The 27,356-nt window shown below is 47.9% G+C and overlaps 1 protein-coding gene across 2 annotated transcripts in view; it reads left to right on the plus strand.

Moving 5' to 3' along the window:
* Positions 1 to 27,356, plus strand: part of OTUD5 (OTU deubiquitinase 5) — a 559,146-nt gene that overhangs the window by 74,824 nt on the left and 456,966 nt on the right. Inside the window, exon 2 of one of the 2 annotated variants that reach the window (XM_085629705.1) lies at positions 13,269 to 13,362. In XM_085629705.1, the coding sequence (XP_085485831.1) occupies positions 13,269 to 13,362 (94 nt within the window). The remainder of the gene's footprint in view (positions 1 to 13,268; positions 13,363 to 27,356) is intronic. The other variant, XM_085629706.1, reaches the window with a different exon arrangement.

Genomic DNA, 27,356 nt, shown 5'->3' on the forward strand with positions numbered 1-27,356 from the left:
TAATAGTGTTCAGCACCAACCACTCCGTGCAGGCTGGCTTACACTCACCCCACACACATCCAGCACAGGCGTCGCTGTACATGTGACCCTGCCAATAAAGGGGCAGGGCGCACGTGCCCGTAGCCAGCCAGTTCCACAAACTATCTGCGTGTGTCCGTGTGGTCATGATGTATGCATGAGAGCCCCTGGGCCTACAACGTTACATTGTGCTGGGTACAACGGACGCAAACATCTCACCGCTGGTAGCAGGTAAGACCTTAGACATGTAGCTTTGTCCCCCATCAATACGTGAGAGGAGTGGACTGGGCTGTCATACGGAGGTCCAGCGTGGGGGTGTGAATGATGATTCCGGGGCTCTGGGTGTGGTTCATTGCTAGTAACGTGCATATGCATGTCTCTCGCGGTGTGGGTCTCTTTTGTGGAGTGTAGGTGGTCCCTCATGGGACTTGGACACCTACGTATGTGATCTAGTTCTGCTTCCATGAGCTCTGACCCCCACCCGCACCTGATCGGCCACCTCCTTTTGGCATTCTGACACCTGGCATTGGAATACGATGTGTGCAGAGGTGAAGTGTTGGGAGCCAGCCGTGGTGGCGGGTGCTTCCTGCTGTGTGGTCTGTGCAGGGGCTGGGGTCTCCTATGTAGCTTGGCTGTCCTGCTTCTGGGGGGGGTTGCCTAAGATGTCCATGGGCTGTTGAGGGCGTCTGTGTCGAAGGTATGGTGGTCCTCTCTAGCATCACTGATTAGTAGTCTGGTCTGCTCTGCTCTGCTGGAGGTGTTTGTCCCTCTGCAATGTGAAAGGGAGATGCATGTTGACATTGTGTTGCCATGTATGTTGGCGCATTGTTCTAGTTTACACGCAGACTGTATGACAATGTACATTGTGACATTTGGACTACATGACGGATGTGAGGTTGTACTTGTACATTTCCATCTCAGTTTCCTGCTATGTTAGATGTGATTGGCCTGTTTCTGCGCATGAGCGGACCCAGTTGTGTCCTCTTTTCTGCAGTGTCGATTTTGCACTTTGTACCACATTGTCGTCGGATGTGCTGTTATTACTGTGTGTGTGTGCTGCAGTGTACCACGGGGATCAGGGTCATGATCCAGGGTCATTGTGTGCGCGCAGTGTGCTACACCTCATCGTGCATGTGTGCTATTGTGCCCATCCTCCCCCAGTCCCTGTTCGTTACCATGTTGATGTGGTCGGGTCCTATCGAGCTGTGTCCAGACTCCCAACACCTTGCTCCGTCTCCACCCTGATGAATGTGACTTCCATTTCCTCCAGCTCCTCCTGTGGCGCAGGACTCCCACCTCCTGTCGCCGTTGCTGCCTTCCTGTTGGCAGAGGGTTTGTGCTTGGTCTGGCTTTTCACATCATGCCAACGCCTCTTGTCCTCCTCCATAGACCTCCTTGACACTCCGACTGCATTCACGTTTGTCATATTGACGTTCAGTGGACGGTAGTGTTTATGTTTAGGGAATTTGTAAAGCGCACGTATACCAACGGTCTCTTAGCGCTGTGGGTAGAGGGAAGCTGTCCTCCAGGGCTCTAGCAGTAAGCTTGAGTAAATAGCCATGTTTTAAGTTTTTTCCTAAAACTGGTGTATTCCGGAATTTTCCTGATTTTCTTGAAGGTCCTCAATTGATAAACACATGAGGACGAGACCAGGTTAATCTGTTCCTGCATGGAAAGATTAGCATTTATCTTGATTCCCAAACTTTTGACAGAATATTTTGGGGTATGAGAGAGTGCCCAGTGCAGCAGGCCAGTGTACAGGTGTCCACTGTTCTATTCTGTTTTGTCCAAGTTTAGTTTGAGATAATTGAGTCATCCACTCCTTGATGAAAAGCATGGTGTGTTGGAATAGTTCCTTGGTGTCATTTGTTTCATTAAGCGGTAAAATCAGCTGCATGTTATCTGCATAGTTGTATACCTTCACTCCCCTTTCTTGAGCATGAATCAGAGGGCAGATGTATATATTGAACAAGTGAGGGGAAAGGGATGACTCTTGAGGTACCCCACTAGTGGTATTGACCCGAGAGGAATTAAAGGGTGCTAGTCTGACTGACTGGGTGCGTTCTTCTAAAAATGAGAGCATCCAATCCAGAGCTGTGCCTCTCAGACCTGCCGCTGCCAATCTGTTCGCTAGAATGCCGTGATCCACGGTATCGAATGCAGCGGACAGGTCTAATAATACCGGGGCCTGTGTACACCCCCTGTCTGCTCCTTCCTTCAGATCGTCCATGACACTTAGGAGAACTGATTCGGTTGAGTGCAATGGCCTAAACCCTGCCTGGTGGGAATCTAGAAAATTAGATTCTTCGATGAAAGCGCACAGGAGTTTTGCCACATGTGCCTCCAGTAATTTGGCCAGGTAAGGAAGGAGCGAGATAGCCCTATATTTACTCAGGAGGTTGGGGTCTACTCCCGTTTTCTTTTGTAATGGCACTAACACTGCCTCTTTAAAGGCGGGTGGGACTAGCCCTTGCTCCAGAGGTGTTTAGGAGGGAGAGAAAGGTAGCCAAGAAGTGAGGGAGCAGTTTTTTTTCTATCCTTACAGGGCAATGGTCATTGGGGGAGCCAGACTTAATCTTATTTCTAAGTTCTTCTAGCAGATCTGGGGTGATTTTTTGAAAGCTGGACATTGTTATGGCGTTTTCATATTGCTTGTATGATTTCAATTCCTGATGGCTAGTAGAGATCGAGTCCTGGATAGCCTTGATTTTGTTAATAAAGGTGTTAAACTCATCACATAGGACCTGGGAGGGGGTAATGGCCAGATTAATTCGGTCAGGGCTGGAGAGCTCTCCGACAATTTTAAAAATGACTTTAGATTTGTTACTAGAACTGTGTTCTGTCACCTCCGTGACGCTGATCTGGTTTTCCTGCAGACTGCACCCAGTCTGCATCTTCTCCTTGGCCTTCCCCAACCACAAGGTTTCTTGCTGGTGGTCTTTGGGGATTGTGGGGTTCGCATTGGCCTCTGCACTCGGTCCGGGAGCATCTATGGTGCTACGGAGTTGCTTGCTTTTTTTTTGTTGCTTTAATGGTGTATTTTCCCGCATGACCTGTGGGAATTGCAGGCCTGTCGCTGGTTTTTGCTGATTTTTGTATCGCGATTGGCCCCATCGCAGCTTTTTTTGTGTTCGTGTTTGGCATTTTTGCGGCCTCACGTTGACTTTATCACGGACATTTGACTCGTTATCGTGAGCCTACCGCGGGCTTGAGAATACCACGTTACCACGGTGTTATTTTCCCGCGATAGACTGCGATGTGCAAAGTTGCGTTAAGCTAATTTTGCGATGATTATCACACGTTCGTTAGAATATACCCCAAAGTGTTTTACCATGAATTTTTTCCCAGAATTGGCAATGTCAATAGTTTTGGCCCTTGTGTAACAAATATTTGTGCATTCACCACAAGCAACAGCATTTTTTGAATGCTTGTGTGCACGTGTTTTGGCACATCAAAGATGGACCTGTTGGCTTTACCAATACTTGTTAGTCAGTCTGAAGGATAGGTGATCTAGGGTTGAGAGCAGTGGTGACTGGTGGATCGGGTTCTATAGGTCAGAATCAAGGACGGGGGAAGAAGGAGCCTCGAGTGAGGCGTAAGTGGGATGGTACACTATGTGTTTGTGCTTCATCATAAGTGTATGTGGGCAGTACCGGGCCTCAGTGCGCATATACCATGAATGAGAGCGCACAGTGAATGTGCAGCACATCACTTCGATAATGCGAGTGCTTTAGCATTGTCCCTCCACAACGTAAACAAAACTACCACAGATTTAATTGCAGTTTTAAAAATTACTATTACGGTCTCCCTGATAACCTGCAAAAGCATCTCCAAAAACATCCAGTCTGCTGGGACTGGAGTGCATAGCAAGGGTCTCCGACCTACAGCCTCTGTGTACACTGGCAGATCCGACCTGGCGATTTAATGACAAGAACCAGCCTCAGCCTCAGCACAGTGCATGCCGCTTTTCAGGGTGCCCAATTCAGAGGAGGCCCCTGCAGTAGGTGAGGTGAAAAAGCTTGTACAGCTCGGGTTTAGCAGCTAGTTCACACCAGCCCAGTTTTGACAGGAAGTAGCAGAGGAGAACTGCAAAAGAGACAATCGTGACACTTACCCCTCAGACAGACTAACGAGTATTGACAAAGCCAGCAGGTCTACCTTTGATTTGACAATGCATGTGAACACGAGCATTCAAAAAATACTGTTTGCGCGTGTTGTATGTACAAATGTTGTTTGTTACACGAGGGCCAGACCTATCCGCATTGCCAATTCTGGGGATAGAATGCAAGGTAAAACACATTGTCATTTACAACACCGTAGCTCTAACTCTCAAACATGCGAGACCTGTTGCATTGTAAATGCTTGTACAACTAGTAGTCTTGTTTTCAGACTGGTGGCGAAAGGGGGCTGGGCCTCCGAGCTCTCGGGAATCCCACTGTGTAGGACTTCGAGTAGGGCTTCTTGGCCCCGAAGGAAGTCTCTCAGGAGTGAAGTGGACTTCATCTCCCCCCCCCCCCCCATCCTGTTATCTCCAGTGAGTGACAGCCATGTACACAGCCTTGTCTCACAACCCCCCCAAAACATTTCCCACAAAAAGGCCCTTTTAGTGCAAAAGATGCTCCCTATTTGACATTACGTATATAGAATAATTGGGCATTGCCAAGCCCCTCGGACACTCCACAGGTTATTCTGGCCAAGGTGGATCCTAGAACACCTTTTGTGTGCACACATACATTCCCTAAAACTCTCCATAAACGTGTTGTCTTGGCCATAAAGTGGAGCCAAGTATGAAAATGTGCTTACGAATGCACTTCTACGAAACTCCGATCGAACATCTCCAATAGATGCTGTGCTTGTAGATCCAACGAGTGTTAGTCACACACCCATTGGACTAAATTTCCCATGATACCCTTTTGCCATCGCACGGTGACACATCATCACCAGCAACATATTTGTAACCGCCTCCCACTTGACTCAGTCACCGCCGGTAAAACGGAGCCACAACTAGGTTATTGTACGGGGTAATCTTGGACCAAGTATGTAAAGCATGAGTCACAGAACTGCGGGGGAGCCTGAATAACGATCAGTGCATTGTATTAACGCCTGATCCGTTATTTCCATAGTGAGTGACAACAAGACCCCCCCCCCCCCCCCCCCCCCCCACTCCTCCATGGGGAAATTAACCCCTAAAATTAGAGTAAGGGTGTTTGTGATCCCCTGGTTTGAAAGCGGCCTTGGCATGTTTTTAATGTATAGCACATAATACATAAGACATGGGATATGGTGGTGATCACGGGCATTTGCTTTGATTTGCAGTGTAGAACACACAACTCGTGCAACAAGGGACAATCTACGCATTTCGGCGAGTTGCCTTCCACAGGACCATAGAGTCCTGATGTGTGGCTAGTCCTTTTAAAATGTTTGTGACATAGCCCATCAACAATGTTTACTATTCAGGTCATACCTAGACCTCGCATTTTGTTTCCCCTATTAATCAATTAATCTGCAATGTTTCACATGGAATTCATGTTTAGTACATTAGTTTGACAATAGCTTAATTTGTTTTTTTGCAATTCATGCAGAAATGAAACATTTCTATTAAATATGTATATCTGCAACATATAGACATGGAGTCAAAAAGGCACCACTGGGCTGAATTTAATGCAAAAATGGATGAGGCCTTCTCGACACCAAGCTTTTTCAGAAGCAATTAGATTTTTAGTGAACCTATGCCACAGGCCAGCACCCCATTATGAAAAGTTTTCCAGCGCCATGGCAGCTCACCATCTGTCACTTTTATGGGCAGATCAATATCTTGGCCACAGTCCAATAATGAACGGCGTGGTCAAGGTCGTTAAAGTTTACAAACAGTTGCTGTTATTACATTACAAAAATTGTTTGTTAATTAGTGCAAGGTGGGTTACGAAAGTTTGTTCTGAAAGCGGGGTTGTGGTTCTAAAAAACAGATGGGAACCACTTCAGTAGGTGGCTCTCACGCATTCCAATGCAAGAATTGAAGGCGAACCTGCTGAGGAAGGACCAAAGGTGAGGAGCACCTGGTTATCTTTGGCATAGAAGGATGGTATGTAATCCATAGAATTAAATGAGTTTAGCGGGGCATGTAAATGTTAAATAAAGTAGATCTAGGAAATCTAACATGGTTTTGCTGTATTTGCATATATCGGTTATGTTTATCTGCATGTTATTCAGCAGTTTATCATGGCAGTCTACATGTTATGGCATTGCGTTCTAAATGATAAACCATTGCACACATCCTTATGTGAATATTTGGTTCCATGCTTGAATGGATGTGCTGGAGCAAAGCGGGTACTTAAGGCAGTTCTCTACTGCTGCAAATAGAATTTGTCACGAAAGATGAAATTACTATTTTTCAATTTAAAATTAACTATTTGATGCTGAGAGATCTACAGAATTTTAATGTTTAGAAACCAGCTACATGTTTTGTCGATGTACTTTGAGAACCAACATAAAGAGTGACTAGTAAACAATCTGGTTCACATCAAAAGTAGGGCATATCTTCTTTGTATATCTAGCCTATGAAGATAGTCAAGTGATATAGGATGACATTAATGAATCCAAGGAAACCGGCATTTTCAGCTGAAGATCCAATGCTTCTCAAAGTAGGGCTTCCTGCAGAGGGTCGTTTTTGTACACTTTCGATAAGTGATATAATGTAGGTGTGACGGCAGACCGAATGCCACCGTAACTATATACCTGCAGCAAACCAGGTGTCCTAAATCTGGGTGAATTCAGTCTCAAACCTTTAGTTTTATAGTCGGAAGTCCAAGTATAGCCTATTTGATTCCGTGGCTACTGTCGAGTCATGACCACTTGGAGGATTCTGACCAGACCATTTTTTTAAAACATGTAGCATCCTAGTAACAAGGTTAGTTGTAGAATAAACTAATGCTTACTGGTTTGTGCTCTGAATGCTTACTATTTTCTGATGGATACATCTGCCAGTGGATTCCTCACCTTGTGAATATCCCCTGCGCCAGCATTCCACGGAACTTTTCTTCCCCAGCATTCCACGTCGACGTGGGCGACGTCACAATACATCGGCTCCGCACGCGACTCCGTGCGACGTCATCGGAGCCATAAGAAGCCCACGTCGGCGTGATGACGTCAGTTCCCTTTTTTCCGCGCCGTCGACGCGCAACGGTTTTTTCCCAGTACTCTCTAGATACTTTGTAGTCTAGTGGTGTATTCTTGTTAAAATCGGTATGTCTTCGACGAGGAAGTCGGGCTTTAAGCCCTGTAGGGAGTGCGGAGGCCTGATGTCCATGACGGATCCGCATCAGAATTGTTTATGGTGTCTCTCCTCTGATCATGATGTGGATGAGTGCGGGTGCTGTAGGAGCATGAATCCTAAAGCACTGAAGGAGAGGAAGACCAAACTCTTCATGAAGAAGATCGGTGAGGAGAAGAGAGGGAGGAAAAAGGAGAAGTCCAGGCGGGAGTCTTCGACTTCGAGGTCGTCGAAGTCGAAGAAGCACCATAAGAAGAGGAAGCATTCTTCTCGGCGTCGGTCCTCGAAGTCTAAGAGGTCGAGGTCGGCTTCGCCTCGTCGACGTCAGAGCAAGGTCTTGTCTCCTTCGCCTTCTCCGGATAAGTCTTCGAAGTCTCCCTCTCCGAAGCGGACTCTGGCTCGTTCCCCGACGCCGTCGCCGGCGCCGTCCAAGGCTTCGACTCCGGGTCGGGTGGAATCTGATGTGGAGCAGGAGCAGGAAGAGTCTGTCCCGGTGCCTGATGACTCCGCTGTTCCGGTGGAGGATTCGGAGGAGCCGACGCCGGTGGCTCCACAGGAGGATACAGGGGCAGTTCCTTATCCCCAATTCCCGGCTCCAGGTACGGATCCTTCGGGATTTCTGAATGCCATGTATGGCATTTTTCAGAGAGCATCCTTCCCATCCGGAGCACCAGCAGGTCCCGTGGGTCCGATGGCATTTTCTCTGGGAGTGCCGCAGCAATACGCTCAGGCTCCTTTTCTGCCTTTTCTGCCGATGGCGCCTTCTTGGCAGTTTCCGGCGCCGGTTGGGAATCCGGCTCGACCTCGGATGGATGGTCAATCTTCGGAGCCTTCTTTGACGCCGAGGCCGGCTCCATCGACGCCGCATCCGGCGCCGTCGACTCCACCTGTGGCGCCTCCGACGCCGATGCCTTTGGCTCCACCGACGCCGCGTACGACGTCGACGACGCCGGCTCCCCGGAATCGATCGAGGCGTGAGGCCCAAAGGGTTTTGGAGGAGGAAAGATTTCGTGCTGAGGTGGAAGAAGGTGAGGTCGACTCTTCTTCAGATGAGTTTGGAGGTATAGAGGTAGCAAGTGGTTTGGATACCACCCCGGAGTGGGAGCATGCTTCTTCAAGGTCTTCTCCACCACAGGAATTGGCGCCCTACCATGTTGTGATCAAGAAGGCCGCGGAGTTGTTAGATCTGCAGCTGCCCTCTGTGGAGTACAAGTCCAATCTGCTCACAGAGGTGTTGCACTCCCCGACGTCGGCTTCGGAGCCTTTGCTACCTTTCAATGAGGCTCTCTTGGAACCAGTGTTGGAGGTGTGGAAGAAGCCTCTGTCAGCTCCAGCAGTTTGCAGGCAGGTGGCAAGGAGATACAGGGTTGCGCCAGGAGACCCGGATTTTTTATCCGCGCATCCTTCTCCGGAGAGCCTAGTGGTGCAGGCTTCATGTTCTAAACATGCTTCGGGTGCTTTCCCCCAATCTCCTGCTGATAGGGAGTCAAAGAAAGTTGATCAGGCGGCCAAAAAGTCTTTCTCCTCAGGAAGTATGGCGTTGAAGTCATCAAATGCTACGTGCTTGCTGGGGCGTTATGTTCATGCCCTGATGGACTCTATAAAAACTCTGGCCCCTAAGTTACCTGAGGGGGATAAGTCGTCCTTCATGGAGGTTGTGGCGGACACTCAGGCAGCTGCCAGGCAGGTGATCCAGTCTGGGCTGGATACGGCGGACTCTGTGGCGAGGATTATGGGGTCGTCCATTGCCGCAAGGAGACAAGCTTGGCTCCGTTCCTCAGGGTTTTCTGCAGATGTCCAGGCCACACTGGTGGATCTGCCCTTTGATGGACAAAAGTTGTTTGGGGAGAAGGCAGATTCTGCTCTTCAACGTTTTAAGGACAGTAGGTTAACGGCGAAGTCCTTGGGTCTGCAGGTTCCTGTGAGAGGTTCAACTTTCCGTAAGGCTAGGGGATTCGGAAGGTCATCCTTTCGCTCCTTCCGACAGCCACAACAACAGCAGCAACAACAGCAGCAAAATCCCCTCTATCGTTCCTATAGAGGGAAGCAAAGGGGTCGGAGAGGTTCTGGTCGTAACCCCTCTTCTTCCTCCTCCTCCTCTGCTCCAAATGACGCTTCAGGGAAGCAGCCCTAGATCCCCCATCCCGGATCATGTAAGACCTGTGGGGGGTCGGGTGTCCTACTTTCTACGGGGTTGGAAATCTGTTACAACCGACCTTTGGGTTTTGAACCTCGTAGAGACTGGGTACGCCCTTCCCTTTCGGGAGTTTCCTCCCCCTTACCCTCCTTGCCAAGGTTATTGCTCGGAGGACCACCTGCTTCTCCTGCAGAAAGAAGTTCAAGCTTTGTTTCAGAAGGGCGCAATAGAGGTGGTTCCGGAGCAGGAAAGGGGTCAGGGATGCTACTCCCGGTATTTCCTGATCCCCAAGAAGGACGGCAGATTGCGTCCGATTCTGGACCTCAGAATCTTGAATTTTTACCTGAAACAGGAGAAGTTCAAGATGCTGACCCTTGCGCAGGTTCTTCAAGCGTTGCAGCAAGGAGACTGGATGGTGTCGCTCGACTTGCAGGACGCGTACTTCCATGTCCCAATCCTGAAGTCGCACAGGAAGTATCTCCGTTTTACGGTTGGGTCGCAGCATTATCAGTTTGCGGTCCTCCCGTTTGGTCTTACTACTGCACCTCGAGTCTTCACAAAGGTGATGGCAGTGGTGGCTGCTCATCTCAGGAGGTCGGGGATTCCGGTTTTCCCCTACCTGGACGACTGGCTTCTGAAGGCAGAGTCCCCAGAGATGGTGCAGCGTCATCTGCAGGTGACAGCTCAGCTGTTATTCGACTTGGGTTTTTCGATCAATGTGCCCAAGTCTCACCTGGTGCCCTCTCAACGCAACCTGTTTATAGGGGCAGTACTGGACACTACTGTGTGTCGAGCATTCCCTCCTCCTCAAAGGATTCTCGACATTCAGGAGATGGTCCCTTTATTCCACAGTGGAGCGGTTGTTCCGGTTCTGAAGGTCCTTCGCCTGCTCGGTCTATTCGCTTCCTGCATTCTGTTGGTCAACCATGCACGCTGGCACATGAGGGCGCTCCAGTGGTGCCTCCGCAAGCAGTGGTATCAGCACAACGGGGATCTCGGGGAGTCGATCAAGATCTCCGGAGAAGCTGCAGCGGATCTGTCTTGGTGGAGCGTGGAGGGCAATCTGTCCCAAGGAAAGCCTTTCCATCTACCTCCATCGGTGGCCACAGTGATAACGGATGCCTCCACCCTAGGGTGGGGGGCTCATCTGGGGGATCTGGAGATCAAGGGTCTTTGGTCTCCAGAGGAGAGGTTGTTTCATATCAACCTTCTGGAATTGCGGGCGATTCGTTTGGCACTCAAGGCCTTTCTCCCTTCCCTTCGCGGTCAGTCAGTTCAAGTCCTGACGGACAACACGACCGCGATGTGGTATATAAACAAACAGGGAGGGGTAGGGTCTCTTTGTCTCTGCAGAGAGGCCCTGCGGCTGTGGTCCTGGGCTCAGGATCATCGGATTTGTCTGATGGCAAATCATCTGGCCGGGGTGCTGAACGTGCGTGCGGACAGTCTCAGTCGGCAGTTCTCCGCCGACCACGAGTGGAGGCTCCATCCGGAGGTGGTTCGTCACGTCTTTCGGACGTGGGGGACTCCTTGGGTGGACCTGTTTGCCACCCGAGAAAACGCGCACTGCCCGTCATTCTGCAGTCTCCAGTATCCGATGCAGGGGGCGTTGGGGGACGCGTTTCAGTTGAGTTGGAGCTCACGACTCCTTTACGCGTTTCCTCCCATACCCTTGATTCCTCGGGTTCTGAGGAAGATTCGCCAAGACCGGGCCCAAGTCATATTGGTCGCCCCGGACTGGCCAAGAAGGGTGTGGTACACAGATCTTCTCCACCTCTCCTCGTGCCCTCCGCTCCGTCTCCCTCTGAGGGCAGACCTCCTCTCGCAGTCGGAGGGGCAGGTTCTACACCCCCACCTCCAGAGCTTACACCTTCATGCCTGGAGATTGAACGGGGCAACCTGAGTTCCTTCTCTCTCCCACCTGATGTGGTGGACGTTATTTTATCGGCCAGGCGACACTCCACCAAGTCCATATACTCCTACAGGTGGTCTAAGTTTGTAAAGTGGTGTGGAGAGAGGTCCATTGACCCTTTAAAGGCTCATCTTTCTGATGTGCTTCAGTTTGCTCTTTCCTTGGCTCAGCAGGGCTGTGCGGTGGCCACGGTTAAGGGCTACCTTTCGGCCTTGTCGGCATTTCTGTGCCTTCCAGATCAACCTTCGTTATTTAAATCTCCGGTTGTTCTGAGGTTCATCAAGGGCCTTACAAACATGTTTCCTCCTACTCCATTTGTAATGCCTCAGTGGGACCTTAATCTTGTCTTAACCTTTTTAATGGGGTCCCCATTTGAGCCTCTTCATAATTGTCCTTTGAGGCTGTTGTTCTTTAAGGTGGTCTTTCTTGTAGCCATAACCTCGGCAAGGAGGGTAAGTGAGCTTCAAGCTCTTAGTTCCAAACCTCCTTTTCTTACCTTGCATGCTGAAAGGATGGTTCTCAGGACCAGGGCTGCTTTCCTGCCAAAAGTTGTTACTCCTTTCCATTTGGGGCAGTCTGTTACCCTCCCTGTTTTTTATCCACCCCCTCATCCTTCCAAAGAAGAAGAAAGACTCCATCGCCTTGACCCGAAGAGGGCTATGAGTTTTTATTTGGACAGGACCAAGGACTTTCGTGTTGATGACCAGCTTTTTATTGGCTACGTTGGTCGTTCTAAAGGTAGAGCGGTGCACAAGCGCACGCTGTCAAGGTGGATTATACTGACCATCAAGATCTGCTACGCCTTGGCTGGTAAGACTCCTCCTGAGGGTATTCGTGCTCACTCTACTAGAGCTAAGTCTTCAACATCTGCTCTGGCCCGGGGTGTTCCTGTGGCAGATATTTGTAAGGCCGCGACTTGGGCCTCCCTCCATACTTTCGCAAAGCATTATTGCTTGGACTCTGAGATGAGGAGGGAGGGCCACTTCGCGCGCTCTGTCTTGCAAGACTTTCTGGTATAGGAAGGTGGACACCCTCCTCCGGGAGTGGGGACTGCTGTGGGAATCTATTCACAAGGTGAGGAATCCACTGGCAGATGTATCCATCAGAAGAACAAGTTACTTACCTTCGGTAACGCTTTTTCTGGTGGATACAGTATCTGCCTGTGGATTCCTCACCAACCCACCCGCCTCCCCGTTGTCCACCTTTTGTATACCATGAAATTGGTCTTGTTTGAAATGCTTATATTTTCTCTTGTACATTTGTAGGTAATGCTTGTTTGATTAGCATTCCTTTGTTTTGTATGCTATGTATATGTATTGGTTTTTCTATATACTGTGTATACTTGGGATTGTCGTTGGTTCACCTGTTCGCCTCGAAGGCACGGAAAAAATGGGTGGAACTGACGTCATCACGCCGACGTGGGCTTCTTATGGCTCCGATGACGTCGCACGGAGTCGCGTGCGGAGCCGATGTATTGTGACGTCGCCCACGTCGACGTGGAATGCTGGGGAAGAAAAGTTCCGTGGAATGCTGGCGCAGGGGATATTCACAAGGTGAGGAATCCACAGGCAGATACTGTATCCACCAGAAAAAGCGTTACCGAAGGTAAGTAACTTGTTCATCTGGTGCATTTTATATGCTTCCCAATGGAGTACCTGTTCTCTGCCGTGTTCCACAGGGCCCAGCTTCATTACTCTGCCATGTTAATTGGATTTTTATCAAGGCTTCACAATATAAAACATCCTGTGTTTGGGTCTGAACCACAATCCTGTGAACGATAATCTGCAAACTGTGATACGGAGTGATCTGACCTTTCTTCTGGCTGTCTTTCTCATTCCACTCCCCTCAGCCGTTAAACATACTTGACACCTATTATGGCTTTCTTTGTTGGTTAGTGTGAGTTTTCTAATGTATTTTGCTTTTGTATTCAGCAGGAAACACGTTTTGAAAAGACTCTGGAAGAGAAGAAGGGCTTCATTATTAAACAAATGAAAGAAGATGGGGCATGCCTCTTCAGGGCTGTTGGTAAGTCCTAGTCTTTTACTGAAGTTAAACACAAACCTAAAATTAGAACAATTGTTATATTAGAAAAATAATTTAGCAGTATTGGGTGCTCCAATGAACATGAATACTTGGATGACCTCTTGTGTAGATAGTCTGTGAAGCAGAGGTAGTTGTTGAATGGTGGACCCCGATGTGTGGGAGATGTTTTGGCTATGTGCAAGGACTATGCCACCCATCATTATCTCTGTGCCATCCACACCAATGTACAATCTAGTTTGATGGCAATTGTTTGAATTTTTTCTTGGTACATGGAATCATTTGCAATGTCATTGTTGTGAATAAAGTTGTTTCAGTCAAAAGTTCCTTCAGTGCTGATCACCTCAAAGCCAAAGACTTAAGTACTCAATGCCACTTCATCTAGGCATTTATGAAGCCACTTCAGAAGATTAATTATGTTGGCCCTGCAGACCTTGGCTATTTCAAATGTGGGTGCAGATTTTCTACTTTCCCAATATGCGTCCACCACATCAACATCATGAAGCATAAACCCATATTCCAGAAGATATAACACAAAGAAATAGAAGCACTCCGAAGTCTTCAAACACACACCACCAGCGTTATAGCAGCAGCTTTAACTTCTCAGAGGCACTTACCCTATGCAGCGCTGTCTGCTATCCGCATCCTTTTGTAAGTATTAGTGAAGACAAGTAGCTTCTAACCATTTCTATAAACCTGGCTTTGTGAGCATTTCTAGTTTTTGAGGGAAAGAAATAGTTGCAGAAGAACAGGGTCGGAGGAAAATAACCTTCATGTTGATTATGGCACTTTTGGGTCCGGCTCCCCCTCGCATCGTTTTCATCCAGCTGTCTGTGCTACAACCTTACAATGCAGAAACATGCTTGTCTACTAGGCTGAATTGATTGGTGGTGATGTAATCAGCAGGGCTAAGGGGAGATGCCTTAGCATTTAAATGTGACTCTAACGCTGGGTTTCTTTACAAAACTCTTAAAGTGGCTGCATTGTTTTGGGCTGAAGGCATTTTCTAGTCCTCTCTGTGGCACCGGCACTCTAAAGCAGTTGTAATACAAGTAGAGTCGCAACACTGTACCTCTGACGTCAATCATAAAGGTTATTTTCAAGTTTGGCCCATAGACAGGTTAAGATTTTTTGCCATCCTCATGTAATGAGGAAAATTCATGAATAAAATATGTATATATGTATGTACATGCATATATGCTAGGTCTTTGGGTCATTCCTCTTCATCCATTGGTCTGTTTAGCTATTAGTCACATTTTGTTTCTGCCCAATATAGCATACAACAGATAGCAATGAGTCAGCCTACTTCAGCCATTGGCTCTCTTAGACTGTTAATGATGACATTACTGCTATCATGAGCACATCGCCTCACAATAAATGTGCTAGATCTGGTGAGCAAATACTTAACTTTGCAAATGCTCTTTCTGACGCATAGGTTCTGTTATAGTCATAAACACTAAAATAATTCCCCGATGCATGCATGGACCCCATAATACCTTTTTTGGATAGTTTTCTCCCATGAAACCTGCTTCATAGTATTTTATCAATGAGGTATTCTGATGGATACATCTGCCAGTGGATTCCTCACCTTATGAATATCCCCTGCGCCAGCAACATTCGGAAACTTTTGTAGCAGTCCACGCCGATGAGGTCGAAGACGACGTCACAGAGGCACGGCTCCGCTCGCGACTTCGCTGACGTCACCGGCTCCATAAAAAGACCTCGTCGGCGTGATGACGTCAGTTCCCTTTTTTCCGCGCCGTCGACGCCAACGGATTTCGGGAATCGCTGTTGGTAGGTTCATTGTTACTTGTGTTATCTCTGGATTTTCTCTGTTTCTCTTTCAAGGATGTCGACAAGGAAGTCGAGTTTCAAGCCTTGTCGTGAGTGCGGCAAACATATGTCGATCACTGATCCACATGAGGACTGTGTGTGGTGCTTGTCTTCTGACCACGATGTGGATGGTTGTTCCAGTTGCCGCAAGATGAGTTCGAAGGCTCTCAAGGAAAGGGAAGCGAAGCTCTTCATCGCAAGGATGAAAAAGGAGAAGAGCGGAAGAAGGAAGTAGAGGTCGAGGTCGGGGTCGGCATCGAAGTCGACTTCGGGGCATGCTTCGCAAGCCAAGAAGAGGAGGCACTCTTCTCGACGCCACTCGGACAAGAGTTCGGCTCCGAAGTCGCCATCTCGACGTCGGAGGGACTCTGTGTCTCCTTCTCCTCTGCCGGATTCGCCTTCTGGTCCTTCTTCTCCAGTGGCTTCCCTGACTCCGGCTTCTCCGGCGCCAGCTCAGACTCAGAGGCCGGTTCCATCTCCGGCTCCGGTTCCATCTCCGGCCCCGGTTGAAGATCTTCAAGTCCCGGGTGAGCCTGCGACGCCGTTGATTCCACCGTCGGCGCCGGTTGGCCTGAGTCCGGTGATGACTGACCAGTACCCTGCTTTCCCTGGTCCAGCTCAGGCACCCCTCGCATTATTTAAATGCCATGTACGGGGTATTCGCTAGAGCCATGTACACCACTGGTGCACCCGCGGGTCCGATGGGTCCAATGGCGTTTAATTTCGGGGGTGCGGCAATTCTATCCACAGGCCCCCTTTATGCCGTTCTTTCCGGCGACGCCGTCTTGGCATCTACTGGCGCCGAGGATGTCGACGCCGCTTTCATCTTCACCGGCGCCGGCTCGACCTCGTTCGACGCCGGCTGCTCCTGCGGATCCACGTTCGATGCCGGCACCGGCGCCGTCTGATTCGAACACGGCGCCGCCGCCGACGCCGCTGGTACGGATTCGGTCCAGAAGGGAGGCTCAGATGGTGATTGAGGAGCGGAGGTACCTTCTGGAGGAAGCGGAGGTAGGAGAGCTGGTGGAGTCGGATGAAGTGTTCGAGGAGCTTAAGGAAGCTAGTGGGCTGGATTTGTCTCCTGAGTGGGAGATTACTCCTCCGTCTGATGAACCCTCCAAAGATGTGGCTCCGTATCATGCGGTAATCAGAAAAGCTGCGGAACTGCTTGATCTCCAGTTGCCAACAACGGAGTTTAAATCAAACATTTTGACTGAGGTGTTACATTCTCCTACGGCAGTTTCTGAACCTTTGTTACCTTTTAATGAGGCCATTATTGACCCTGTGTTGGAGGTGTGGTGTAAGCCTTTTTCTGCTCCTGCAGTCTCCAAGACGGTTGCTAGGAGGTATAGGGCAGCTCCAGGGGACCCTGAATTCTTGACATCGCATCCATCACCTGAGAGCCTGTTGATTCAGGTGGCTTGTTCAGGGAAATCCAAGGGTGCTTTTCCTCAGATTCCGGGGGACAGAGAGGCTAAAAGGTTGGATCAATCCGCCAAAAAGGTCTTTTTATCGGCCAGCATGGCTCTGAAGTCAACGAATGCCACATGCCTTTTAGGACGTTATGTACATGCACTTATGGATTCTGCTAAAAAGCTGGCGCCAAAACTATCTGAGGAGGATAGGACTGGTTTTCAGGAAATCTTGACTGATGCCCAGGCAGCAGCACGCCAGGTGATCCAAAGTGGGCTGGACACGGCGGATTCAGTGGCAAGGGTCATGGGATCTTCTGTCGCCACTAGGAGGAGTGCGTGGCTGAAGTCTTCTGAGTTTTCCCAGGATGTGCAGTCGACTCTGTTGGACTTGCCATTTGATTGATCTGGCCTGTTTGGCAAAAAGGCAGATGCTGCTCTTGAACGTTTCAAGGAGAGCAAGGCAACGGCTAAGTCTCTGGGCCTTCAGTCCCAGTCGAGGGGGTCTTTTAAAAGGTACAGAGGGTTCGGAAGGGCATCCTTTCGATCCTACAGACAGACCCAGCAGCAGCAACAGCAGCAGCAAGGTTCCTCGTCTAGAGGATTCAGAGGTAGAATTAGGGGTCGCACACGTGGCCGTCAACTCTCCTCCTCTTCCTCCTCCTCAGCCCCTCCCACCACCGCAAAGCAGCCCTAGATCCGCCATTCCGGATCATCTTGGTCCTGTGGGGGGGCCGGCTTACCCATTTTCTACAAGATTGGGAATATGTAACCACAGATCTCTGGGTTCTGGATCTTGTAGAAAATGGGTACGCCCTTCCCTTTCGGGAATTCCCGCCAAATTACCCTCCTTGTCAAGGGGCTTGCTCGGAGGGCCACGTCTTCTCCTGCAGGAGGAAGTCCTGAAGTTGTTCCAAAAAGGTGCGATAGAGGTGGTTCCAGAGCAGGAAAGGGGTCAGGGATGCTACTCCCGGTATTTCCTGATTCCGAAAAAGGACGGCAGATTGCGTCCGATATTGGACCTCAGAATCTTGAATCTTTTTCTAAAGCAAGAGAAGTTCAAGATGCTCACCCTGGCTCAGGTTCTTCAAGCGCTGAATCAGGAGGACTGGATGGTGTCGATCGACTTGCAGGATGCGTATTTCCACATCCCCATCCTGAAGTCGCACAGGAAGTATCTCCGGTTTACGGTAGGGTCGCAACATTATCAGTTTGCGGTCCTGCTGTTTGGTCTTACTACTGCACCCCGAGTCTTCACGAAGGTGATGGCAGTGGTGGCAGCCCATCTCAGAAGGTCGGGGATCTCGGTTTTCCCCTATCTGGACGACTGGCTGATCAAAGCGGAGTCGCCAGAGAAGATGCTACATCATCTGCAGGATACGGCTCGGCTGTTGTTCAAATTGGGTTTCTCGCTAAATGTGCCCAAATCTCACCTGGTGCCCTCTCAGCGCAACCTGTTCATAGGTGCGGTACTGGACACTACTGTGTGTCGAGCATTCCCTCCTCCTCAAAGGATTCTCGACATACTGGAAATTATTCCTTTGTTTTACAATGGAGCGTTTGTTCCAGTTCTGAAGGTCCTTCGCCTGCTCGGTCTGTTCGCTTCCTGCATTCTCTTGGTCAACCATGCACGCTGGCACATGAGGGCACTCCAGTGGTGCCTCCGCAGGCAGTGGCATCAGCACAAGTGAGATCTCAGGGAGTCTGTGAGGATCTCCAGAGAAGCTGCGGCGGATCTGTCTTGGTGGAGCGGGGAGGGCAATCTGTCTCAAGAAAAGCCCTTCCATCTACCTCCATCGGTGGCCACAGTGATTACGGATGCATCCTCTTTAGGGTGGGGTGCTCATCTGGGGATCTGGAGATCAAGGGTCTTTGGTCTCTAGAGGAAAGGTTGCTTCACATCAACCTTCTGGAATTGCGGGCGATTCGTTTGGCGCTCATGCCTTCCTCCCTTCCCTTCGCGGTCAGTCGGTTCAAGTCCTGACCTATTCTTATAGGTGGTCTAAATTTGTACTTTGGTGTGGTGAGAAGTCAATTGATCCTTTGAAGGCTCCTCTGTCTAACATTCTGCAGTTTGCCCTTTCTCTTGCCCAGCAAGGCTTTGCTGTGGCCACTGTAAAGGGATACTTATCGGCTTTGTCGGCTTTCCTTTGCTTGCCGGACCAGCCTTCATTATTCAAATCACCTATTGTGCTTAGATTTCTCAAGGGCCTCACAAACAGATTTCCTCCTACTCCCTTTATTGTGCCTCAATGGGACTTAAACCTTGTCTTGACTTATCTTATGGGTTCTCCCTTCAAGCCCTTACATAAGTGTCCCTTGAGACTGTCTATCAAGATGGTTTTCCTTATTGCAATCACCTCGGCAAGGAGGGTAAGTGAGCTTCAAGCTCTTAGTTCCAAACCCCCGTTTTTGACCATTCATGCTGAAAGAATGGTACTCAGGACCAGGGCTGCATTTTTGCCTAAGGTGGTAACTCCCTTCCATCTGGGGAAATCCATTACCCTTCCTTCCGTCTATCCTCCCCCTCACCCTTCCAAGGAGGAGGAGAGACTTCACCGCTTGGACCCTAAGAAGGCGGTGAGCTTCTACCTGGACAGGACAAAGGACTTCAGAGTTGATGACCAGCTCTTCGTGGGCTTTGTTGGCTGCAGGAAAGGTTGAGTGGTGCACAAGCGTACCCTTTCCAGGTGGATTGTCTTGTGCATCAAGATATGCTACTCTTTGGCTGGTAAGGAACCTCCAGAGGTTTTAAGGGCTCATTCCACTAGAGCAAAGTCTTCCGCTTCTGCTTTGTCTAGGGGTTTTCCTGTGGAGGACATTTGTAGGGCGGCAACTTGGGCCTCCCTCCACACCTTCGCGAAACATTATTGCTTAGACACCGAGGTGAGGAGGGACGGACACTTTGCTCGTTCCGTCCTTCAGGACTTTCTGGTATAGAAGGGTGGACACCCTCCTCCGGGAGTGGGGACTGCTGTGGAATCTATTCACAAGGTGAGGAAACTGGCAGATGTATCCATCAGAAGAACAAGTTACTTACCTTCGGTAACGCTTTTTCTGGTGGATACAGTATCTGCCTGTGGATTCCTCCCTGACCCACCCGCCTCCCCGTTGTCCACCCTTGTTTACCTTTAGTATATGATGGTGTTTCATGTACATTTATTACTGTCAAAGGCATTGTGTGGTTTCTTTTGCCTTTCTGCTTATTCTCCACACTGTATGTTGCTTTGTATATTGTGTACTGTGTATGCTATGTATATATTGCTGTCAGTCCGTCCGTGTGCCTCGAAGGCACGGAAAAAATGGCGGAACTGACATCACGCCGACTAGGTCTTCTTATGGAGCCGGTGACGTCAGCGGAGTCGCGAGCGGAGCCGTGCCTCTGTGACGTAGTCTTCGACCTCATCGGCGTGGACTTCTACAAAAGTTTACGAATGTTGCTGGCGCAGGTGATATTCACAAGGTGAGGAATCCACAGGCAGATACTTTATCCACCAGAAAAAGCGTTACCGAAGGTAAGTAACTTGTTCTTTAGGTCTGTAAAATGAATGCCTAAGATGGCCTCATTTTCCCCCTTACTGTTGAAATGATTCTCCAAATTAACTTCATAGCACTGCATTGTAGCATCGAAATGCAGAGAATACCCCTTTCAGCAGAGACCATTATGGTAAAATTGCAGCCTGATATTCTCACGTTGAAAGCGTATAGAAATAAAAGCCTGTGCCTGTAAGAGCCTAGTATGCACCTATTCCCAAAGTGCGTTGTATCAGTAGTTGCCCTTAAGAACTAATTCTTTCTTCCAGTTTGTGAGTGAGGGATCTTGCATACCTCCTGAGGTTTTTTACCTCAAATATCTTCCTTATTTCTGTCACAAAGTTTTTTTACATGAACCACTCAATGTTTTGATGACCTATTGTCGAGTTTAACACTTTTTCTGGGTAACTTATTTTCAGTCAGAATGCCATCCCTTTTCTCCAAATTCCCCTCATGTGAGGGAAAGAAAACCGTGGCTGATGCTTACAAGGTATGTGTGGTTTGTCACCCTGCCTCACATTTGATGGCTGAATGTGACCTCTGTAAAAGTCAGAAAGAACCTTAAAAGATGGAGGGCATCCGACTAAGGGGCATATTGGAGGGCCTAAGGGCAGAAGAAGAGAAAGTACAAAAGGCGTCTAGAAAGCTCGGCCTCTATGCCTGCTTCGATTTCTTACCATCTGAAAGAGGCCACCACAGTAGGAGTTCTAGGGAGAGAAGATCAAGTGGCAGGGTAAGACCAAATTCTGCCTCACCGGAGACCAGTGTTGGGGACACTGACTTTACTGTCAAGAGCTTTTTCTCCAGCCTGCTCGCCTTCAAAGGATGGCTCGACTAAAACCCATAAACAACACTGAACATAACCTGCCATTGATTCCAGGCCATTTAAGATCCCCTTTGAGGAAACTCTGATCTGCTTTAATCCTCACAAAACACCATCCACTCTGAAGTTAAAGACACCAATCTGTCGACCTCAGTTGAAGAATCAGAAAGTTACTACTTGACTGTAACAGATGTCAAAGGGGTGGTCCATATCGCCAGTATCACCAGTCCACTCTATTCAGTCAACATCTTATTAAGCCGTAATACCCTCTCCTTTAAAGGAAGACCACACCTTTCTTAAAAAGGAGAGAGTAAACAAGGTCCACTCCTTTGGGTTCTTCAGACCGCATCCTCTCTTGACCCTGTACCCTTTAGGCCTATAATTCCATTTGAAGACCTGGTGTAGAAGTCTCAGAGGCCTCTTTATCACTCGCCACATAGGAAGCCCTCAAAGACAACATCTGTCGCCATTAAGCAGGTGGAAATCACTTCACCGTGGAGATCCCAAACGAGTGGAGTTGTCTCCTCAGAGTTCTCCTTCTACTGGAGGTTGCAAATCTTATACTTTGTCGCACTCTCTTTGTTCTGACTCCAACTTGACCATCGTATTGTAGACTTCCTCATGTCCAGTTCAATCACCATCTACAGTGTCGCCAGTGGAGGATATATATTCACTTTTTATTAAGGTACTGGTGAGATGGGTAGTAAAACAAAACTTCTCTTATCGAACACCCTATCCAACAGTGTCTGAAATTTCGGAGACTCCTCAACCAAGGAACTCTCCTAAAGCTTCAGTCTGTTAGATATACCAGAAGAAAAATACGACTCCGGCCACTGACTGGGGTAACACCATGAATACAGACAAAATAAAGACCACCTCCACAAGACCGAGAATGCCTCACTGTTGATCCCATACCATACTCTCTTATAATGACTGTAAGACACAAATGTGCATTGACTCCAGAATATGCTGCGCCACCTGAACAAGCACGCCAGTCAGTAGTACTGCTCGAGAAGAATCAAAAAGAGATCTTGGATAGAATGAAATCCTTTGTCAGATTTACTGAAACGCAAACGGCAGGGTTTCTTAGAGATGCTAAATGAAGGTTCCCTGGTCTTAAACCAGGTCATTAGCGCTGTAGTGTACTCCACTGAACTTGCTTCTACAAAATACTGCCATGTCATCTCTCCGAGAAGAACTTTATGGTGGAGACTCGTCTCAGAAGCCTGGTGCCCAGATCAAAATAGCCAACATGCCTTTTTCAACAACAGCTCTTTTCGGGCAACATACGGAAGACTGGATGCTTCATATGAAGAATGCAGCAGTTAATTGGGCTGGAGAAACAGAAGAAATTTGTCACACAATAGACTCAAAGAGCAATGATTTTTCTGTCACCGGGTTCGGTCCACGAGATGGCAGTAACGGACTCATTATCAACCAAAGCAGTGCCAGAAACCTCAACATTGGCAGAGATACTAAAATCTGTTATGAACACATCATGCTCAATGGGAAGAAATTCTCTGGTAATCACCAGTGATGTTACAATACCCCTCTCCAGTCCCCACTACTGTAGAGGGAGCAGTAATGTCTCACCAGGAAGAGTGGATGTCTATAACCACATGCAGATGAGTATTGAACATTGTAAGAGAAGGCTACTTGGTTTATATACAATTGCACCAAAACCTATGTTGCATCATTCACTTCCTCCGTAAAAAACACAATGGAGTCACCCTAATTCAAAGCAACAGGATAGGGTGTATATGCACAAACAACTAAAATGGATTCCCTTTTCACCTAAAGTATTAATTAATATTATAGTAGTTTTTACAAAACTGTAGTAGCCAGGACCCACCTGTTCTATAAGGGCCACTAATGTTAAGGTCACAAGAGATTCAGAGATCACTTTTTCCCTATTTCAATAAAATCCCCCTGCACACGCAAATAAAGTTAATACAAATTGTCATTTCAGTGTGGACAATCTTTGTTTCCTTATAAATCTTTTTATTTTGTCTATTGTTCAGTTCCTTAGCCAATACGTGTTTCACCGTGATATGGGCACAATAATCCGTGACTACTTTGGGCTGTGTCTTTCTTGGTGTAGTACCTTCCTGTCTGTTGTAATTCCGTCCCGAAGGTAGTGATAATCCAGAGCCTTTTGAATTCTGTCTTTAAGAGATTCCTGGGAAATTAATGCCCTGTATGATAAAGTGCGGAAGACGAAACCCCAATTATACGGAATATACCACGTGTACTGGAATGGTTGTCCGGATGCGTACTCGTGTCCGGACTTCGATAAATAACGCACATACCGGATCGTCAACACACATGGAGTATTTCCCGTACTCTGGTTTTAGGACCTCAATGTTCGACCCAAAGATTCTATTTTTGACACCATTTTTGATTAATTGGACAACCGTCCACGCGTGGTATATTCCCCATATTTGGGGTTTTGTCTTCTGCACTTTATCATCAACAAGCTCCCGGAAGAGGAAAAGAAAAGGGCAAAAGCTATTGTCCAGGAAGGCAAAAATATAGCAAACACATTTCTTAAATCAGCAGACTAATGTGCACAGGCACCACACTAAGAAGGCATGCCTGGCTACAAATATCAGGCTTTAAACGGGGGGTTCAAACCTTCATCATTAACAGACCATTTACAGGGGATGCACTGTTCAGAAAGGAAGTAGACTAATACCTCCAGCAAATAAAAAATGACAATGAGACTGCAAGAGCCATGGGAGTCCCGCAACAGGTAGGTACCTTCAAAAGAGGAGGGTTTAACAGAAGAAAACCCACAGGGCAACAAATGTCTTTCCAACAACAGGGCCAAAGCAACAGCCAACAAGCAAATCAACAGGCTGGATACCAGAACTGGCAACAACAGCCACAGCAGTCCTTTTGAGGCAGAGGCCAGTCCTCCAGAGGAAGAGTAACTGGATCAAATTGACTCGTGCTTGGAAAAACCCACACCACACACACCACACATGCGCGCACACACACGCACCACCACCATCCCCCCCACCCCCCCTCTATTTACACATTCACATGAACAAGAACCACAGAAAATATATGATTCCTACACGAGGGAACACACTACCAGTTTAAAGTACTCCCTTTTGGAATAAAATCAGCACCACTTGTTTTCACCAAGTGCCTAGATGCAGTTGTGGTGCATCTGTGGAAAAATTGAATATACGCCTACCCTTACATAGACGACTGGCTTATAAAAGCAGATACAAAACACACGTGTCACCCGTGTTCAGACCATAATCCTCACACTCCAAAAATTAGGATTCTCAATGAATGAAGAGGTATTTATAGAGCTTATAGCTACCCGGTGCCATCCCAGCGCTACTAGTGGTGCAACTTCAACCACGGGCAGAGTTGGGGGAAACGGGTAAGGTTTTCGAAAGGTCAGGTAGTTGGGCTCGAGACGGATACCAAGAGGCAGAAGATTCCATAGTTTAGCGGCATTGTATGAAAAGCAACGGCCTCCGCTTCGTATTTTTCTTATTTTTGGAACTGCCGCCAATTGTTTATTATCTGACCTTAAAGACCTTATAGAGTGATCTGGTTGAATAATGGAGCTGATGCTGGGTGGGCCTTTACCTGAGAGAACTTTGTGTGTGATACACAAAGCCTTGAACTGGATTCTGTCTTGGATAGGTAGCCAGTGAAGCGATGCAAGTGCAGGCTTAGCTGACAGGCGCTTAGAAGTGTTCATAAGCACACGTGCTGCACAGTTTTGCACTATTTGCAATTTTTTGGTAGTGGTGAGTGGAGCTCCCAAATATAATGCATTGGCATAGTCCAGGCGTGACAAAATCACTGCTTGGACCAGCAGTCTTCTCCTGGTGAAGGGAAAGATCTTTCTTAGCATCCTTAAAATCACAAAGCAGCAGGCTGCAACCTTATGTGCTTGCTCTTTAAAATCAAAATTGCGGTCCAGCCATACACCCAGACTCTTAATTTGTTCTTTTGGGACAGGTGGTGTCCCTAGACAGCTAGGCCAGAATGAGCCTATGCTCAACGTGGTTGAGTTACCCAAGAGCATCAGTTCAGTCTTGGCTCCATTAAGTTTTAGGCAGGAGCTGTCCATCCAACTCGACACCTTTTCGAGGCATAAGGCTAGCCCTGAGCCTGAAGCATACTGTTGATTAAGCGAAACCACCAACTGGGTATCATCAGCGTAGGTGATGATCTGAATGCCAAAAAGGTGTTACTGCTTCAGCCAGGGAACTCGTATAGATATTGAGTAGAGTGGGGTCTCAGGGAAGATCCCTGGGGAACCCCACATCTAAGGGGCATTCGCTTTGTGGTGATCTCTTCTTCGAAAACCACAAACTATCTGTCCGCCTAAAAAGGACTGTAGCCATTTTAGCGTTGTTCCTGCAACTCCTGCCTTCCTAAGTCCTTGGATTAAAAGATAGTGATTCACCGTTTCGAAGGCTGCGTTGTGATCTAGTTATATAAGAGCAACACTACCCCCGCCATACAAAATGTGCCTCAATTCTTCCACCACTGTTACGAGTGCAGTTTCTGTGCCTTGCTGTGGTTTAAACCCGGTCTGTGAAGGATGAAGCCGATTGTAGTTTTCCAAAAAGGATGCAAGTGTGAAGTTTACGTGCTTCTCAGCTAATTTTGCAATTCCTGGTAAAAGTGAGATAGGGCGATAGTTTGCCAGCACGTCAGGATCTAGGTTGGTTTTTTTTTTAGGAGTGCTCTAACCATTGCTTGTTTCCATCAGGAGGGCACTAATCCCGTTGCCAACAATGCATTTATCACATTTAGGATCACTGGGGATACAGTATCTGAAATTAAGTTCGAAATGTTAGGGGGGGCAACATCTGACGGTGCTCCCGATTTAAGATGACTAAGAAACCCTTGAAGGGATGGCCTCCAGCCGGCAATCTCCATCTGGGGCTGTCTCATCCAGTGGGGATAAAGTTTATGAAGCCGTCGACAGAGGAAAAGATTCATAAATACTTTGTATTTTATCAGAAAAGAATTCCGCAATTTGGTTGCAGCGTAGAGGGATGTCCAACAGACCGATGGCGGGCGCAGGTGGGGTTAAAAGTGATTTTGCGATCCGAAAGATTTCACGTGGGCAATTGGCCATCAAGGTGATTCTCTCTTCATAATAGAGAGCTTTGGCAGCTTTTATTTCAGATTTGTAAATCTTTATAGCATCTCTATATTTGGTTTTGTTAGTTGCCGAGGGTTATTTTCTCCAGTTTCTTTCCAGCTTTTTGCTGGACTGTCTGAGCTCCCGTAGTTTAGGTGTGTACCAGGCATTTCGATTGGCTCCTACTTTATTGTAGATCCATTTCTTAGGAAGAATTGTATCAAGAGACCGTGTTAACCATCTCTAAAGATCATCATTCGCTGTGGCTGGGTTAGTTTCAAGGTTGGGCAAGGTATCTTCCAGGCTAATCACCCATGATTTTGTAATAATAATAATAATAATATCCACATTTGTAAAGCGTGAACACTCCCCCGTAAGGGTCTCTAGGCGCTGGGTGCCGTCGGGAAGATTAAGCAAGCTATTGCCCAGAGTCACATGGTGCTGGGCAAATCTGCCGCCGGAGCCGGGGATCGAACCGTGATCCCCAGATTCCGGAGTCAGTCACCCTGGCCGTGGCACCACACCTCTTCCCTCTTGTAGGCAATTTCGACCAAACCTGTACTTGTTTGCTAGTTCTCACAACTGGAATAATGTCCTCCTGTGTTATCCATAGAAAAGGAATTAGATAACGGCCCGACCAAGGCACCGGGGCAGGGTCCTTGACCAGAAGATTTGAAATATTTGAGAAAAGTTGATGGCCTTTACAATGGGTAGGACCGCTCACTGACTGAATAAATTGAAGCGCCTCCAACCCCTCTACTAATTCCAATATGGGAGGGAGTAAGGAATCATCAAAATGAAGATTAAAATCCCCTAATAAGGTAAAATTAGGAAGGGAATTAGCTAGATTGCCTACAATATCAGGAAGATCCTTGCAAAATTTACCCGAAGGGCCTGTAGGACGATATACCAGAATCCCTGAGAAGGTCCTGACATGGGAGATTCCTAAATTGAATAAAATGCTTTCACAGTCTGGTAGGGGGTTTATAGCGGTTCGGCAATTAAATTTGTCCTTAGATAATGGCAATTCCACCTCCTGTACCTGAATCCCGGTCCAGTCTCTGTATAGCGAAGCCCGGTGGCAGGGTTTGGACAATTACAGGGTCAGCATCTTTGTTCACCCAAGTTTCTGTTAGAAAGAGGACATTGGGGTTCTCTTCTTCTAATAAGAGGTAGATTTCCAGTAAGTGTTTGGACATCGGGCGACAGTTTACTAGAAACATTTTAATAACTTCCTTAGTAAGGCGGTCTG

This window comes from Triturus cristatus, chromosome 10 (assembly GCF_964204655.1).
Source record: "Triturus cristatus chromosome 10, aTriCri1.1, whole genome shotgun sequence".
NCBI lineage: Eukaryota > Metazoa > Chordata > Amphibia > Caudata > Salamandridae > Triturus > Triturus cristatus.